At 34.3% G+C, this 19,000-nt stretch overlaps 2 protein-coding genes across 2 annotated transcripts in view; one reads left to right on the forward strand and one right to left on the reverse strand.

The window, feature by feature from the left end:
• LOC149417359 (uncharacterized) overlaps positions 1-19,000 on the reverse strand; it is a 239,074-nt gene that overhangs the window by 179,841 nt on the left and 40,233 nt on the right. The window lies entirely within an intron of this gene.
• The window catches only part of LOC149417361 (hexosaminidase D), a 106,955-nt gene that overhangs the window by 67,604 nt on the left and 20,351 nt on the right, over positions 1-19,000 (forward strand). The window contains exon 2 of the mRNA XM_089640236.1: positions 12,821-13,757. Within this exon, the coding sequence (XP_089496362.1) occupies positions 12,846-13,757 (912 nt within the window). The 5' untranslated portion in view covers positions 12,821-12,845. The remainder of the gene's footprint in view (positions 1-12,820; positions 13,758-19,000) is intronic.

Here is a 19,000-nt window from a genome sequence, read left to right on the forward strand (position 1 = left end):
ATGATTTCTCCAGCCAGTGCTTGGCATACTGGGAAAATGGAACTGTACACGGTTCTACCGGCGGAATCCGGTAGGTACTACAAAAGCTTAGCCCCCCGTAACATCCGTTCGTTTTCTTTTGGGTACCCCCTCGTATACATATGGACCTTTACAAAGAGATTTATATAAAATTATCGGACAGCAATGCCTTTTCCGCCATCAACTGGCGAAAAAGGTAGGATTACCCTTCCCGCCGGAAGTGTGTTAATATAGAAAATTGTCCTTACTTTGGGTATACAAGACACACCCACAACGCACTTCTTTCCGTTTATCTCTTAGATACACAATGTCGCTGCGGCGTCGTTTCAGCGTCAGTTTTCTTTTAGTGCTTGGCACACAACACACGACACATAATGTGGTGGTGTGGCCGGTACTTTAGTTTTTACGGTTTTAGGGAACATTCTCATTTCATGGGCTGCGGCCCTCCTGCGAAATATTCAACGCTCTTCGCGAGCTCTCAAACGGCGACACCGGCACTCCGATTCACGCCTTTTTAACAAAAAAATATATCGCCACTCAAATGTTTTGAATTTTGGCTTCAGAGCAGAGCTTGAATCTGGAGTACCGGAAACTAGAAAAAAAATCCTTGAACTTGCACAAAGCAATGAAGTCATGCGTTTTTGTTGAAAACTGGAGAATAAAGCAATTAAAAAAAATAATGGAGCTTTGCATTTTTGCGCAGGGTTTTTTGGGCCTTAAAATGGAACACGTGCTGTGAAGCTATGTTAATAGGTGCAATTGACAGTGAAGCTAGATATGCGTTTTTGTTCGGAGCTTACTCGTACATAAAGTGTAAGCATGGAATTTTTTTGGAAAATATAAAAATATAATTTTTATCATTCCAATTGTATTACTTAACAGGATTTCATTGTTTGCTTTGTTATGTACACATGTCCTTAGCTTCTATTTACTCTCTTTTGTTGTTTTATACAATCAGGAGAGCTCTTTATTACTTAAGCAAATCTCATTTATATTTAAAATATTTATTTTAAATTAAGAACGTCAGTAATGAAACATTGTTGGCATCGTTGTAGCTAATTTTTATGCAACTTGATTCACTGAAGATTAGATGAGTTTGAGAGCTTTACACGACCCATAGATTGGAAGCCTCTGCGCTTCACTAATGCCCTATTAAAAAACGCGAATGTGCTCACATTTTAAAGTTATAGAGCGCAAGTAATTTGACGCAAAGCAGGCCGTGGCACGATGCCGTGGAAACTGTTCAAGTATTTACCTATTCCCAGTGCAGTTTTCAGTGGACATTTTATTTTAGTTTGAACGATTAGCGGCTAACACGGTTATCTGTGACCCCCCCCCCAATGCACTTCGGTGGGGTGTGTGAGGGCTAGTAATAATGATTTAATTTTACGAACTTTGAAACCAAAATGGTTTCAAAGCGATCGCATATTATGATATCAACTAAAATCTGTTTATTTATTAAATACTTCTTAGGTTTAGTTTTGACGTGATGAAATTGGCACAGTTTATTCTCTCCGGAGTTCTAACCTAACCTAATTTAACTCGCAACGTCATTTCTTCATGAGCTATGGAAGCATGCCATTTTGTTTTTTTAAAAAACAAGCCACCATATTGTTTGTTACATATTTTTCAATTATTCGAATATACAAAGTGTACGGGGGTAAAGTGCACTAACTTCGGGAGGCGATTCTTCATGATAGTACAAGTGAAAACGGTGTACAATTTTTTTCGAAATTCAAACGTTTTAATGTAGTTTTCAGATAGCAAAAGTTGAATTATTTGTTTGGAAGATAAGGTAAAGGTAAGTGTGATGCTAATTAGGAGTAAAAAATACTATCAGTAGATTTGTATATAATTTACTATAACATTATCGAAAGACGGAAATAACAAAAAGAAAAAGAATGTTGGTAAGTTCTATAGGAAATTTTAATTTCTATGATTCTTATTGCCTACAGTCTACATCAAAGTGTTTATAAATATATATTTTTTAAATGTATTGAAATTCGAGTGAAGCCTGATAGTAACATTACAAAGATAGAAAATAAAAAATTGATTTATTTGCATAATTCGGCGTAGTTGAATTAAGATTTGTGTTCACTAAGTGCCGTCTCTACGCGTAGATAACTGATTAGCAAAATTATAGCCCTGTCTTGCCTGCCTGATACGACTCGCATTCTGGATATTATGAATTCCACCCCTGACTCAGGGGGATTCGGAGAAAAAAAAATAAGCTTGCTTCTCTTTTCGTTTCCCATAAACACTCCTTTGATCCAAGAATACAATGAAAAAAAAAACATTATAAAACAGGAAATTTTTGGAATTTGTGAAAATTGCTCGCAGACGCTGACGTACTGAAATGCTATTTATCTTTGAACGAAGAATTCTGAATATTCTTTGTAATGTAAAAAAAATCATTGTGCGTTTTTTTATTGATTCGTAGTAGCTGTAATTTATAATTTTTATTTTATTATTTAGTAAAAGATCATACATTTATATACATTATTTAAGAAATGTTTTGACTGCCCAACTAGGAGGATTCCCGTTTAGGAGAGTCAAATTAGGATGAGTATTAACATTTTGATAAATTGTTTGATAAGTATAGTATTAAAATAATAATGAAATAATAGATATATGTACTTTTAACTGGTGCCTAAGCCTACTAACATATTTTTTTATAAATATGAATAACAAAGAGAAGAAATAAAATAAAATATTCAATTAAACATAATATTAACTACTGCTTGGGTAGCATTCTAATTTAAAAGTACTAGGTAGGTACATATATACTCATAATGATAAAGATTAGAACAATTTGAATATGCCTTTACAAGATGAAACTAATCCGATCAAAAATAAATTAGTTATAAATGCTATCACTCCGTTTCTCAGCAGGGGCAGGCAGAGAGATCAGACTGCCACACAACTCTGTCTCGGCTCACACTCCTTGCTTCATTCATATTCATAATCGCCTCATACATACTCTTCTGTTATTCTGAGCTAACATTAACTTGATCGTGCCGTGTCCTCCTAGGGCGTTCCTGGCTTCTTCAACCATCACAAATTACTAAATATAACACGAGTTTTACACAATAAAAAATTATCCGTGCTTAATTTAATTTTTATTTATTTTTATATTACATAATCGTCGCCCTTTTACTTTACGTGTCACGTAATCACGTGTTTTAAAATGTTATGTTTTTCTTCTTCTTTTAAAGCGAAGCTTAATGCAAAATCACTATTTTGATTAATCTTTATAACGAATTGGTGTACATTATGAATATAAAAAAATATGCTTTAGATAAATTGAAGGTTTTCCTATCGCTTCGCTTGAGTAGAATACAAATAAATATATAAATTATTCAATAAAAAATACAAATCCAAACTACTAAAAAAAATTTTTTTTCAAAAGAAATATATGAACGCACAAAGGAAACAACTTTTAAAAAGTACAGTATTATAGCTAAGATTATCTGTGACAGTTTCATTTGATTAACTTTTTTGCTTTCTTATAAAATTATTTACAAAATAAATAAAAACCAGTTTTTTGCTTGAAATCGAACGTTTGTAGACTCCGTTTGTCAAGCGATTTTAATGCCTATTACCTAAGATATAAGGTATACCAAGAATATAAACATTTTTGGCTTGTAGCTTCCTCTTAAACGCTACATACTTTATAACTTTCTACATCAATATTTATCTAAAATTTAACATTTCCTAAATCTGTCAATAACATTGCAATGAAATATTTTTACTATACTTTCCTGTCACTTAACTCAGACCAGGTTAGACTTTGTGAGGTAGGTAATGTAAAGCATTACATAGAAAAATAATTATGGTACCTAATTACTAATATTGTTGTTTTCTTTTTTTTTGTGTGAAAACGTAAACGTAAAAATTTCGATAAACGCCGATTTATCTGTAACAATGTTATTATATTACATACCGTGAATAGCGATAGTGGATAACGAATTAATATATTTATCATAAAAAACATTTATTTTTTCATTTTAATATATATATATACACGGTGTCCGGAAACTCGTAGTACAAGCGGGAAACTGGAGAATCTACACCACATGGGGAACCCAAAAAAACATAAAGTTTTTTGATTTGAGCATTTTCAAAAAAAAAAAAAAAAAACCAAAAAAAAATATTTTTCGGCTATTTTAGGGTTAAAGTTTTTTCTGGTGTTTAGGGTTGAATAACAGATGTTTTAACCCTGCAGAGCAGAAATATTTTATGATTACACCGGGTTAAATGAAGGGTGATTTCAAAATAATGCTTCGAATCCGAGTTTCTTCATTTGTTTTACTTTCAAATAGTTTTAATTAGTTGGGTACTTTGATCTTCAGTAATAATTTATAAGAATTTGATTAAAAAAAAAAAAAAAAAAATCAACTTCATACTCGATTTACTCGATAACGAAAGCTCAAATAAAAAAAAAATATACCACAAAATCGACTCCAAATGTGATGTAGATTCACCAGTTTCCCGCTTGTACTACGAGTTTCCGGACACCCTGTATATATATTTTATTTTTTTTTTTTTAAAGAAAGACAAACATTCCCGGGTTACGAATAACCTGACAATATTTGAAAATCTCCTACTACCACCACAGTAAGCGGAAAATGTTGCTTGTGTTGTGATGGAGGACTTAGCCAGCCGAGGAATTGAACACACTACGTCTGGGTGGAATCAATGTCAACTCGGAATATTTTTAGACAACTGGTGTATTTTTGTGCTTGACAACTGTTTTTCTTCTTCTAAAGGTATAGATAGACCACATTAAAAACATTGAAGAAAAAATCTTCAAAGTATAATATTTAATAAAAAATAATAGCCTATAGAAAAAATATTTTGGAGTTCTTTGAAATAAACACGAAGAAAAGAAAAGTATGATTTTCAAGGGAAAACATTATGCTAAAATGTTTATTTAAAATATTTGCTTTCTGAAGGGCGTGAAAACCAATTTCCCTGGCAGTAAATGCTTGTCGTTTAAATGCGAAAGTCCAACGATACCGTCTGAATTTCATCAAAATATGTATATATATTTTGATACGAAGGACTTAAGCGGCTTATCCCTAAAACAAAACAGTGGCTCATTTCATATTCACAGATCGATGTATTATTTGAAGCGGCGGGGAAATAAAGGACGCAAACGAAACAAAAGAATCCTAGAATAAATTCGCTAGTTTAAAAAATATATATTTCTGAATTTCCCGCGCTGGGAAATCGGCTTTCGCGCTCATTTGTCTCTTTCTATTCCTCGTTTAATGGCGTCCGCAATACTATAATACATTTTTCTTACACCCTGTTTTTCTGGGTTCACTTCACCGGTTCAGTAGGTTGACAGCTCTAGAGCCGGGAGGTCGTGCCTGTAATCTTTCGATTTGAATTTCTAACGCCGTATTTTTTGACGCCGGTTTTTATTCGAACACAAGCTTGATTTTTTTCTAATGAAATAAAATACGCGTGTTGTTTTTTTCTTAAGTAATAAAAAACGTGATTTTTTCTTGCGGTATAAAATTCGCGTGACTCCAAAGTTTTTCGACGAAGTTTTGTAATTGACTTGTTATAAAATGTTGAGCGGGTATAATTCAGCGGGTGATTTTGCGAGTTTTGACAACCGGCAAATATTGTTCGGGAAATGTGATTTGATAATTGTTTTGTGAAAGTTTTACAAGTCAGAATAATGCTGAGATATTTCAAACATGAAATACGACGCCGACGGTATAGATTATTTTAATTTTTTATGACGCTAGTTTTATTGTACAAATGAGATATATTCTGTCCCACAAGTTTGGAAATATAATTAACACACTGTCCATCACGTTTTTCCACCGCAGGGATAGGGAGTTAATAGACAAACTCTCCTTGCTGCATTATCATTCATACATCGTCTCATACATACTCCTTTTTGGCATGTAATGTAATGACATGATATCCTTTTGACGTTTAATTCACTTGATCGCTGACTTCTACAATTCTCTTGCTGTCATATTTTTCTCTCCATTCTTCGTCCACCCCTTCTACGTGTCAAAGCCATCTAGGCGTCCTTTTCTTCTACTTGTTCATTAGGTATGCTTAATATGGCCTTGCATTATTATCGTAGGTATTATACAATTCTTAATGCGGTCCTTTTTATTTGAATAGAACCTATGAGACTTTGGCATCCCCAATTGGGGTATGTTGAGGGTCTGAAGGGAGTTTGAAGAAGAATGCGATAGGTTAGAAGGTGGGGAAGTACCTGATTATTCAGATGTGGTCACCAAACACGGCTAAAGCTATTTCAAGGAGATTTTAATTCTAAATGGTGGTCTTTCACCAGAGCGATACTGAAAGTATATTTCTCTCTGGAACGTGCCATAAATATATTGTATATTATTTTAAGTTAATAAATTTGTTAAATTACGCAAATTAAAGAAATAAAAATTATTTTGCCTTTTTTTGGGATTTGAACCCGCGATCTCCGGATAGATAGTCGAATGTCTTACACAGTGGCCATCCTACTTGTTTAACACACATACACCTCAGGGATCTCATTTCGTATATTCTCTGCATGTACCATACCTCAATGTAATTCTATTGTATCTGTAAATAAATCTGCCACTGTCCAAAATATCCAATGTTTGGTCTTAAAAACCATTAATATATACTAATAAACTCGTTTATACTTAACAAATATATTGTAATATAATTTTAACAAGACTAAATCATTTATCTTTACGAGGTTTGCGGTATGGCCAACATTGTTAACTTATTTTTAACAACTTAAAACACGATAATCACAGAAACAAATGTATTGATTCTTGCAAAATGTTCTGTACAAATTTGGTGTTAAAAATCTCATAGTCGCTGTGCACCCGAGCAGCTAACAGATTCCTAACGCTCGTGCAGTTTACCGCTGAAGCACCACTAGTATGTTTTGTATGGACTATTTCTTAGAACAGAATGTCCCATAGTCGCTAAATTTGTAACGCACATATGGGATTCAGGTTGATATAATATTTAGGATTTCTTAAAATTCCATAAGGTAAACAGTCGGCCAAAGCATGTTTCGTTTCCCATCCTGCATTCACAACTTGATATCGATAATTGATTATATCGGATATTAATGTGGAAAGTAAACTAAACACTCCTACCTGTATTTACAATGCATCATTAATGACAAAACTGCCACCCGCCATACGCTACGTGTTTACTAATCATAAAATACTTTATTTCCCATGCTACAAGGTATATTGTATATCGAAAACTCCATAACGGTGCTATAACATGCAGCATATTTGAATACTAAATAATGCTACCCCCAGTTTTGGTTGACCTCAAATCTTGCTAGTAAATCTAGTGCCCTTCAATATACGTCGTGTTTACTGCCTAAATTCGTAGAGTTTGTTTGACAAATTAAGTATCTAATGAGCTCTAAGTATCCATTTTGACACAGGGGGTAGAAAAAAGTATCGATTTAAAAAAAAATCTGGAGAAGAATAAATTCACACTCTATATCACTTAATTACGTGATCACCTACTCAATTACACTTACTTAGTTCAAATATATATTTCACTAGCACGTAAAAAATCACGGGGTATAATGGCTGAGGCATATAATCGAACCCCGATTGGAAGCAACTATGCTGATCATTACACCGCCAATTATTGGAATGATTCGTACACCACATTAAAATAATATTGTTTACTAAGGAAATGTTATTATTATTTAAAATAATATGTGTAGTTAGCCTTGACCAAAATTCACGTTGGAAATCGTACCTCCAAACTTTGGAAGATTAGACTTCAGGCACTGCCAGACGAACACTTCGGAGCGGCGGTACCACGCGCCACTCCAGACCGCCGCACAGTGGCCAATTTTGATGATTTGGCGCGACATCGCTCTCGGCGTTCGACTATTTGGCACCATTGATGTTTTCTTAAGTATTAATAAGAAATACCACTTATTTTTTGTTAATTCTTATTAGTTGAAATGTTGATAATAATTTTAATGCTTTTATAAAAAGTAGCGTGTAACTTGGGCGCTAAGTTTGTATTTTATGAAAATTAAGTACAATAATTTCTTAAAAATGCAATTACTGGAGTGGCTGGCTTAAGTTGGTGGTGATTTTTTTTTCCGTGAACAAAAAAAAAACACAGCAATAATATCCTATTAAAATTAGCGTGAAGACTAGTGAAGATTTTTATTCCTACTCCATTAAAGGAAAAAAATTGGAAAAAAGCTAAACTTTGAACCAAGGCAACAGTTATAATTTATGAAAAAAAACTTTTTTTCTGGTAATTAAATAAAGCACGTATCTTAAAGAATATCTCAAGTGATTTTTAAAAGTACTTTTTTGTATAATAAGTTCACAAACAACCCGATTTCGAACGCCTTTAAACTCGCCTAGATACAGCAGCATAGTTGCGCGCCCGAATATCAGTGTACCCCTGTTCTGCGACTAATTACATAATAATTGAGTTTCAGATGTTAATTTAAATTGACAGTGAATAATTGGGAAAAACTTTAATTTTATTCTTACGGTACGAAGAACTAAATATTACATACAGTTGATCTTTCTTTGACATATCGGAGTCAAATATAGGATTCTGAAAAAAAAATTGACGAAAATTAAGTACAATCATTTCTTTAAAATGCAATTACTGGAGTGGCTGGCTAAAGTTGGTGGTGATTTTTTTTGTCCGTATACAAAAAAGACACAGCAATAATATCCTATTAAAATTAGCGTGAAGACTTGTGAAGATTTTTATTCCTACTTCATTAAAGGCAAAACTTTGGTAAAAAAAATTGGAAAAAAGGTAAACTTTGAACCAAGGCAACAGTTATAAGTTATGAAAAAAAAATATTTTTTCAGTTATTTAAATAAAGCACGTATCTTAAAGAATATCTCAAAATTTTTTTAAAATACTTTTTTGTAAAACAAGTACACAAACAACCTGATTTCGCACGCCTTATAACTCGCCTAGATACAGCAGCATAGTTGCGCGCCCGAATATCAGTGTACCCCTGTTCTGCGACTAATTACATAATAATTGAGTTTCAGATGTTAATTTAAATTGACAGTGAATAATTGAGAATAACTTTAATTTTATTCTAACGGTACGAAGAACTAAATATTACATACAGTTAATCTTTCTTTGACATATCGGGGTCAAATATAGGATTCTGAAAAAAAATTGTCGAAAATTAAGTACAATCATTTCTTAAAAATGCAATTACTGGAGTGGCTGGCTAAAGTTGGTGGTGATTTTTTTTTGTCCGTGTACAAAAAAGACACAGTAATAATATACTATTAAAATTAGCGTGAAGACTTGTGAAGATTTTTATTCCTACTCCATTAAAGGCAAAACTTTGGTAAAAAAAATTGTAAAAAAAGGTAAACTTTGAACCAAGGCAACAGTTATAATTTAGGAAAAAAAAATTTTTTTTTCAATTATTTAAATAAAGCACGTATCTTAATAAATATGTCAAGTAATTTTTAAAAATACTTTTTTTGTGAAACAAGTACACAAACAACCTGATTCCGCACGCCTTCAAACTCGCCTAGATACAGCAGCATAGTTGCGCGCCCGAACATCTCAGTTCTGTGCGTAATTACCGAGTAAGTAAGCTTCGGATGTTATTTTCAATGGTTTTTTTAATGTCAGTAATTAACTGAGAACACATCGGTAAAAAAAAAATCATTTCGGGAACATGCCGATCTGGGGTCAATGTCGCGCCAGCGCTCAAATTTAAGCCACTGTGCGCCGTGCAGAAAAGTAAAATCGGAAAGTAAGGTATCGGTTTTCATCGCAGTCCAATGTGAGACTTTTCTGCGCGGCGGCCTGGAGCGGCGCATGGCACCGCTGCTCCGAAGTGTACGTTTGGCAGATCCTAAAGAAGTCTAATCGTCTAATCGCCACCAGTATATTGGTTTGTTCTACAGACCATTTCAATAAGTTGTGGTAAACGAGCATAACATTTTGACATATACGATTGCGTTTGGTTAAGAAAGATATATATTTTTTATTTTGATGTCGTTATTTTCAACATTATTACATGGCATTATACGCCGTTTTGATTTTATTGCGTTATTTTGTGTTCTATATCCACAAAACGCCTTGCTATTTTTTAAATGTTTTTTAATGACAAGAACTTTTGTTTTTGTCCAGTATGTTCTGGCGAACGACTCAATGCCGTTAGTCATAAATGATATAAAGGATGGAGCAAAAATACTTTTTATACGGTATGGTACGGTATATATAGTTTTTTATAATAAAGCAATACTAAACATTAGTTTTATATGAAAAAGTCAGTTTCGTTAAAAATGGCCTGTAGAACAAACCAATATTCGGCTAGCGAAATGTAAACCCTTAAGAGGAACCGCGCGCGGCTTTTTTCATACAAAACTTAAATTTCAAGTTTGAGGCCAAAATACCCAACAAACAAATAAAAAAAAATATTCAAAAGGTTTAGCAAATATATAGAACGAATATGTGCCGTTTTATTTATTTGTGTTTCAAATTATGATATATAGGCCATTAAAGAATTCATTTTTGCCTGATTTTAGAGACAAATTCTTTTATGCGTTAATTGTTTAAAAAAATAATCTTCCCCTACCTACTATTTAAATATAATAAAAAATAAAACATTGTATAGAGGTGTTTTTGAATTAGGCCATTAAATAATTTAATTTTGCATGATTTTGGCAACTTTGACATCTTTTTATTAGTTAATTATTAAAAAAAATAATCTTCCCTTACCGTCTCTTGTAAGTATAATGAAAAATAAAACATTTTAAAATGGCGTTTTTTGGGAAGAAATTTTTGTAATTTAAATTTACGCCCATAAAAATGTATTTTTTAGTCACCTAATTTTTATTTTTTTTATTTCCTTATGTTTTTAAATAATTATCGTTAACTCATAAATAATTGCCAAATTTGCACATAAAATCACGAAAAATGTAATTCTTTAATATTATATATTATAAATTAAAACACAAATAAATAAAGCAGCACATATTTGTACTATATATTTGCATAGCAAATTATGTAGTTTGGTTGAGTATTTTGGTCTCAAACCCAAATTTAAGTTTTGTATGAAAAGGGCCGAACAGTCGTTCCCCTTAATGGCCGTGGTAACCACTTTCTTAACACGTATTTATAGTTTATATGCGGATAAACCTTTTAACCTCGTAGCCATGTACGCCTAATGACCGTTTCCATACAAATTCTTCACACTTTAGTATATGTTTTCCTGTAGACCCAAACGGTCACTAAGCTATCTGATACAATCTGTCATATGAAGAGTGTGTGAACAACTTAGGACGGGTTGTTTCGGAGAATTTGAACAATTCTTCAAATTTCAAAGTTAATTTTCAAGTTCTGTGAAAGATTTTTTCATGTTCTGATATTATTTCAGTTCTGTCAAGCAACTACCCTATACTGATATAATAACAGAACTTCAATAGGACTTTCACAGAACCCGAAAATGAACGTTGAAATTTGATGAATTGTTCAGTCTATTCGAAACAACCCGTCCTTAGTAATGTTACATTTGATGTACAATTGAATTGTTATGTTTCTGATAAGATTACTAAAGCTTTGGGTAAATATTTACGATTTACTCCATGGTCGAGGGGTAAGAATCTCGACTTGTAATCCGAAGGTCGCGGTTTCAAATCCCTGCCTGTGCAAACAAATTTTATTTTATTAATTTGTGTTATTTCACAATTTAGTCATTCAAAATAATACATAGGTATTAAATTTGCGTCAAGTTCCAGAGTATAATATGTTCTCAGTTCTCCCTGGTGCGAGACCACCATTCAGAATTGAAAATCTGCTTGAAATGACTTTAGCCGTATTTAGTGACCACATATGAATAGCCAGGTACTTCCCAACCTTCCTCTTACCCATCTCGTTTCCCTCAAACATAAAATATAAAAATGTTCCGCCATTAATAAAAAATAATAAAAAAAATACCGGAAATGATAAACAATCACAGACATAGTGAACAATGCATTTAAATAGCAAATGATCCATTTTTTTTAAAACTCACCTAACCTAACCTAACCCAACTTTTCTCTTACCTATCTCCTTTCCCTCAAACATAAAACATAAAAATGTTACACCATTATTAAAATTACCGAAAATGAAAAAATGCATTTATATATCAAATGATCCATTTTTTAAAAACTTCTTTTTTTTTGAAATTTTAAACCCGGATATTTTCATACTTTGGGGTTTTTTATTTGCTTCTTATCTGTTTTTTTCACCCCCTTAGAATAAGCTCAATTCTTTTTTGTATAATGTTTTGAGTGACACTGGGAGGTTTGTCTTTTTCAGAGCTAGGAATATATTTCAATTATTCGGATGAGTTTTGTTGGGTGGTGGAAAAGTGAAATGTGAGTTTGTATCTGATTGGGGGAAATTTAAATTAAATTGGGGAAATATTCTGGAATTCTTATTTTTTAAATCTAAAAGCCGAGTTTAAAATTTCTTAGAAATTATTGAAATTCCTTGTAGTTTATAAGCATACACTGCGAATAAATTGCGCCGAATAAAATAATATCAAGTTTGAAAAGTATAGAAAATTGATTCGAATTGTTGAAATTCTCTGTAGTTTTTGCGATCATAACTCAGCTTTATACTATTGATCCGCCCCATCGATTGCAGGCAAATTCTAAAAGACTTGTTTGTGAATTGTCGAAAATTATTGAAATTCTCATTGATTTTAAAATAGTTTTTAACCTGCGGAAAATTCTTATATTATAATGTAATTTTGTTTCTGATGTACTGTTTTCGTTTGTTACAGATTGAGTCACAGTAACTCCCGCAGTATGATTTTCGCGCCCTGCATTTACGCGGGGCGGTTGGGGCTGACAGCATGGAGGAAAAAATCCACTATCCTCATCGCCATTCTTCTCCTGGCGCTCATCATCTTTGGGGTTCACTATAATATCGGCTATGGAACCAACTCCACAACGGAACAGTCCCAAAAAGAAACATTCATCTCTGAGCAAGGAAGCTTGGAGGGTCTGCAAGCACTCCCCATCATCGCACAAGCATCTAGAAGAAAGAACTTAGCCGACGGTGACAGCAATAGCGTGCATTTCGTCCAAAATGGACTTTCCAACAATGAACATAAAGAAAACCCTAAGACAGAAGCAGATTTAACTGAAAAAGAAATACAGAATCTTGAACAACCGTCCAGGGATGAAATCGCTCGACGGAGAGCAGAAGTTGAAGGGATCAATAACGAACAACAACTGCAAGACAATAACGATCAAATAAACTTTGATAACTACGCAAATCAACCGCAGAGCTTAATGGGTGTCCCGTTTGTAAATGTTGACACAAAGAATCCTTACATTCCTCCGAAACGTGTTATCCATTTAGACCTAAAAGGTGCACCACCAAAAGTTAGCTATTTAAAAAGATTGTTTCCTTTATTAAAGACTTTGGGAGCTACTGGTTTACTGATAGAATATGAAGATATGTTTCCCTTCCACGGAAGCTTGGCGGACATCACAGCTCACAACGCCTACACCAAAGAGCAAATTCAAGAGATCCTCCAAGCAGCCAAAGACAATGACTTAGAAGTGATTCCGTTAGTCCAGACTTTCGGGCACTTGGAATTCGCTTTGAAGCGCGAGGGTTTCGCCCACTTGAGAGAAGTGCCAGAGTCCCCGCAGGCTCTCTGCCCCAGTTTGAATCAGAGCCTGGACTTCATTGAAACCATGATTAATCAGGTATGAGATGATGACAATATTAATAATAACCAACATGTTATTACTTTCCCTCAGTTTATGCTATCGACTAACGATATAGTTTCAAAACGAAGCTTGCTTCGTAAACGGCCTGTTCGTTAACGGGGAAATTGTTCCTACATCATATGATTTATAACTGATTTTCTACGTAACTCCTTCGGGCATTATTTTGATTGCTATTGTCAGGAAAGGGTTAGATAAACAAATTGATGAAGTAAATACTCGTTTTCTCTCTCATTTAAAAAGGTTTTGAAATAAAGAAGCCTCGCAGTAAACAACGCACGATTAGAAAATAAAGAACAGTCGTTGATATTTTTTTAATAATCATTTTCTTCTGAAATAAGTTTCGGTGCTTTTAAAAATCACTTCAAATAAATCAAATTACCTTTGATGCTCGAAACATTCATTTTTGTTCTCTTCAAATATGGGTTTAGTTTTCGATGGTATTTGTTTTAAGTTCGTTTATCATTTATCAATTTCTAGGGTAGGTTTATGTATTCCTTCAATCTATTGAAGTCAATCGCAATACCTGCTCCTTAAAACAATAATTTTTGTTCTCTTCAAATATGGTTTTAGTTTGCAAGGGTATTTGTTTTAAGTTTGTTTATCATTTATCATCATCGAGGGTAAGTTTATGTATTCGTTCACTATATCGACGTTAGTCGCAATCTCTCCTCCTGATTGTGCCGAATCTACCCATAAACCTACATCAAACAATTAAGTTTAGTACCCTACAAATAATAATACTCAACCCAAAGGCCTTTCAATATAAGCGAATAACGTGGTTAATAATTATATTGTTGATGAAATAATACACCCCTGGAGGATGAACATGTTGTAGGTACAAACGGGAGATTCATGTTTGAAACTCTTTTGTGGTTTATGTTTCTTTTGTTGAATACGATATTTTGTATAAATAATACATGTTGAAAGTTTGTTTTCATCACTGATTGCTGCGAAGTTCGCTTTGTAAAATCGTTCCCAGAATGGAATCTTGTTTTAATACAAGGCTATGCCTTGAATTTTCCTTTGTTGCAAAATGAATTACGAAAGTCTTTTCATATCGTTTCATAAAGGAACGTGTTAGAAATTAATTAATGCGCGACTGGGTATATTACATTTTTAATCAGAACCATTTTATATCCTTTAATTAATACGAAACGTATTAAAGCACTCGGTACTCCCTCCGCGTTTTATGTTACCCGGGGAGAGCTTTATTTTTTAAAGTACAAGAATTCCTTAATTAATTATATAATTGATGTTATTTTTATGATATTCCGTCGCTAGTTTTGTGATGCCAAAACAATCTTGAATTCCTTGAAAACGTTTGTTTAATTATTCATTTTAACTTCTATTTACAATAAGGCCTTAGATTTCGTTTGTTATTTCGGCTTATTTTTATTCACCAAGGGTTTCGTTTTAATTTTAATATCAAACACTGGTTTTCATGACCAGGCTTGTAAAACAACAAAAGGGTTACTCGGATCAAAAAGATCTCGGAATTCGCGCACAACATCAACTATTTATCCCTCGGTGGACTAACTTTGGTACAGAAACTGTGCACTGACTTCCAATAGAAAGAATGCCTTTGGCTGCGGTCCGGTAGTGTTTTCCGTTCGTCTTTTTCCTACCCTCTGGGATGATTCATGTTGCATGAACATTTTTTTTGTCATTTGTAGAAAACACGCAGAATAAAAACAAGTTCAAATCTTTATAATTCCACATATATACACACATATATATATATATATATATATATATATATTATATATATATATATATATATATATTCATTAACTAATATTCATTAACTGCTCGTGCGCAGGATCGGAACTGCTCGTGCGCAGGATCGAATTGCATACGCTGCCGCCGCTTACGAAAACAATATGAATATTACGAAAAAAAGTGATAAATTAATTATTAATGAACTTCTAACGTTTCTTCAAAACAAAATCGATGTCTTAGACGAACTAACCGCGGTTCAAATATGCTCCAATCATTTCTCAGAAGACGAAGTGGAGGCTGCGAAAGACATTCTGTGCAGTGAAACAGTTGAACGCAGGATTATGAGGAAAGGCGAAGGTAGGAAGTCTAAGAATTTATATGATATCATTAAAATACTGAAGGAAACAGAGAATGAAGCTCTACCGACATTTGTCGCTCAGAATCTACACAAACTACCGCCTGTCAATTTCGATCACGTAGATGTCACTTGTCTCCTAAAAGATATCACGGCATTAAAGGGTGAATTAACCACAATTCAGTCACAAATGTCCAAACGAAGCGATCTGGAAGTATTACGCTCTGAAATGGCTCTCCTAAGGAATGAACTGAAAATAAATAAACATAACCGTATTCCAAATCAAAACGAAAACACATCGCCGTCCTTGAACACATTGAAGGTCACCATACCGGCAGCCATAGATAAGAACCGCTCAAACTCACGGTCGCCAACTAATGAAATACGTTTGGACAACAATGCGCACTGCAGTAATGTGATAACCCCGCCCGCGCCCCTCACATTAGCTGCCCCACCTGTCATGCACTCTCCTCAATCATGGAATAAAGTAGCGGCGTCTAGCTCTCTCACACAACAGCAACAAGTCATAATTCAGACATCACAGGTACATCAACCGGGTATGGATGAATCAGCCAAAGTTGCACGCACACTATCTCACAAAAATACATTTATACCAGAGACAACTAATTTTAATACGGATGGTTATAAAACCGTTACAAGAAAACTAAGGAGGTCGAGAAATATTATTGCAACTGGAATAGCGATGGAGAACTCCCTAAAAATAGCCGAGTTAAAAACAACGCTCTATGTGTCGAGGTTCGACAATAGTGTAACTGAAGACAATATTCGAAACTTTATCAATTGTAAAATAAAAGGAAGTAATATCCAAATAGAAAAAATAATACAACGAAATCCCACGCAGTTTGGATCTTTCAAGTTGACTATACCGAATACGGATTTCAAAACCTACATGAACAAAGAATTTTGGCCGACTGGTACTGTTTTCCGAAAATTTATTGAAAAAAAATACAATGGAAAAGAACAAAATTAAGATAATCTCAATAAACTGCAAAAGTTTTAAACGAAACGTCAACTTCGTTATAGATATGTGCGATATCTACGATGTAATACTTTTGCAAGAAACGTGGTTATTACAAAACGAAACATCGAATCTATCCAAAATTCATCCGAACTTCCAGGGATGGGGTACCTCTGCTGTAGATTTATCAAACGGACCGCTACGAGGCCGACCCTACGGAGGAGTCGCAGTACTTTGGAGGAACGAGCTGCAAGCTTCAATAATACCGTGTGGAGATGACCGCATCGCTGGTATTCAGATAACCACCAACGGGGGGACGATAAGCATACTGACTGTCTACATGCCGGTATGTCACGCGGACAACCTTACCGACTTCACCAACTACCTTTCCAAAATACATACGATCATTCAAGACAACGAACACTCTGAAACCATTGTTATGGGAGATTTCAACGCTCACCCATCCTCCATATTCGGGAAAGAACTCTCTCATTTCTACACCGAAAACAACTACAATTGTATCGATATTGAAAGACTACCGAATGACACATATACATATATAAGCGATGCACACAATACCACTTCCTGGCTCGATCACTGTATATGCACCAATAATCTTAAGAACAAAATAGATAGTCTAAAAATACATTATGATACCGACTGGTCCGATCACAGGCCGACATCTTGCGTAATCGCCGCTGAAAAATTACCTGCAACTATTTTTAATATTCCACAACAGCCTAATAACATAATATGGAGAAGGAATAATAATAAGAAAATCAGTGAATATACGTCTGTAGCAGAAGCATTACTTAGTGTAATCTATCAAAGACACTCCAAATCCATTTGTAATTCGGATTCTATATGTGACAGATGTGACCATATAAAAAGCATGGAAAATATATACACAGACATCGTTGAAGCTCTAAGTAAGGCTGCCAATACCGTATTTCATCGGGAGAACGATCAAAACAAACCAAAAACACATCGTGACATTGCTGGGTGGAATCAACAAGTTAAGGAACACTACAAAAATTCCAGATCGGCGTTGATGGAGTGGATTAAAAATGGGAGACCATTACATGGTCCCATTGCGGATGAAAGAAAACGAAAAAGGAAGGAGTTCAAAATAGCTCTTAAACACTGCCAAAGCTCCTCTGAACAAACAAAAATGGATGATATCGTAAAATCACTTGACACGAAGCAGTTTGCCCAGTTCTGGAAGAAAAGCAATAACCTGATCAAACCAAAAAATCGAATCGCCAGCCAAATTGATGGATCTACAAACACGGAGGAAATTGCTAATACTTTTAGAAGAACCTTTGCAGATATTTCTGGAAATGAAATACCGTCTGTCCCTGATATTATGGAATTTGATGGACAAAACGTTTACCTCTCTGAAAGCAGTATAATGAAGGCCATAACAGGCACTAAGGCTGGTAAGTCTCCGGGACATGATAACTTAAGTATTGAACACATAAAATACGGAGGTAGATACATACCCAAACTACTACACATACTGTTCAACGCAATACTTAAACACAACCATATACCGGGTGCAATGACGAAAACGATTATAACTCCAATCCTGAAATCGGGACAGCCTGACATGACTAACTCCAGCAATTACCGGCCAATATCTTTAGCAACTATAACTGCAAGATTATTTGAAAGGGTAATATTAAATGAGATAAATGATAAACTAATGTCTAAAGATAACCAGATGGGATTTAAATGTAGACTATCCACTAATATGGCAATATATACTGCAAAGCAAATAATAGAATTCTACAAGAAACGAAAAACTACCGTATACGGGTGCTTCTTAGATCTAAGTAAAGCCTTCGACAGGGTCTGTCATAAAACATTATGGGATAAATTGAAAGCTAGGAATATACCTACCTCATTTATAAACATACTATCCCGATGGCACTCCCAGCAAGAAAATGTTGTACGGTGGGCAAGTACATACTCCCAGCCGATATATTTGCGGTCAGGAGTAAGGCAAGGAGGGTGTATGTCCCCCATTCTATTTAATGTATACATGGACGAGTTGTCAAGTCGCCTGGACATCAGAACGGGCTGTCGTGTTAACAGTATATGTATGAATCATATAAGCTACGCGGACGACATGATCCTCCTAGCTCCGTCGATCAAGGGATTAAG

This window comes from Hesperophylax consimilis, chromosome 15 (assembly GCF_061612785.1).
Source record: "Hesperophylax consimilis isolate HC1 chromosome 15, BYU_Hcon_1.0, whole genome shotgun sequence".
Classification (NCBI taxonomy): domain Eukaryota; kingdom Metazoa; phylum Arthropoda; class Insecta; order Trichoptera; family Limnephilidae; genus Hesperophylax; species Hesperophylax consimilis.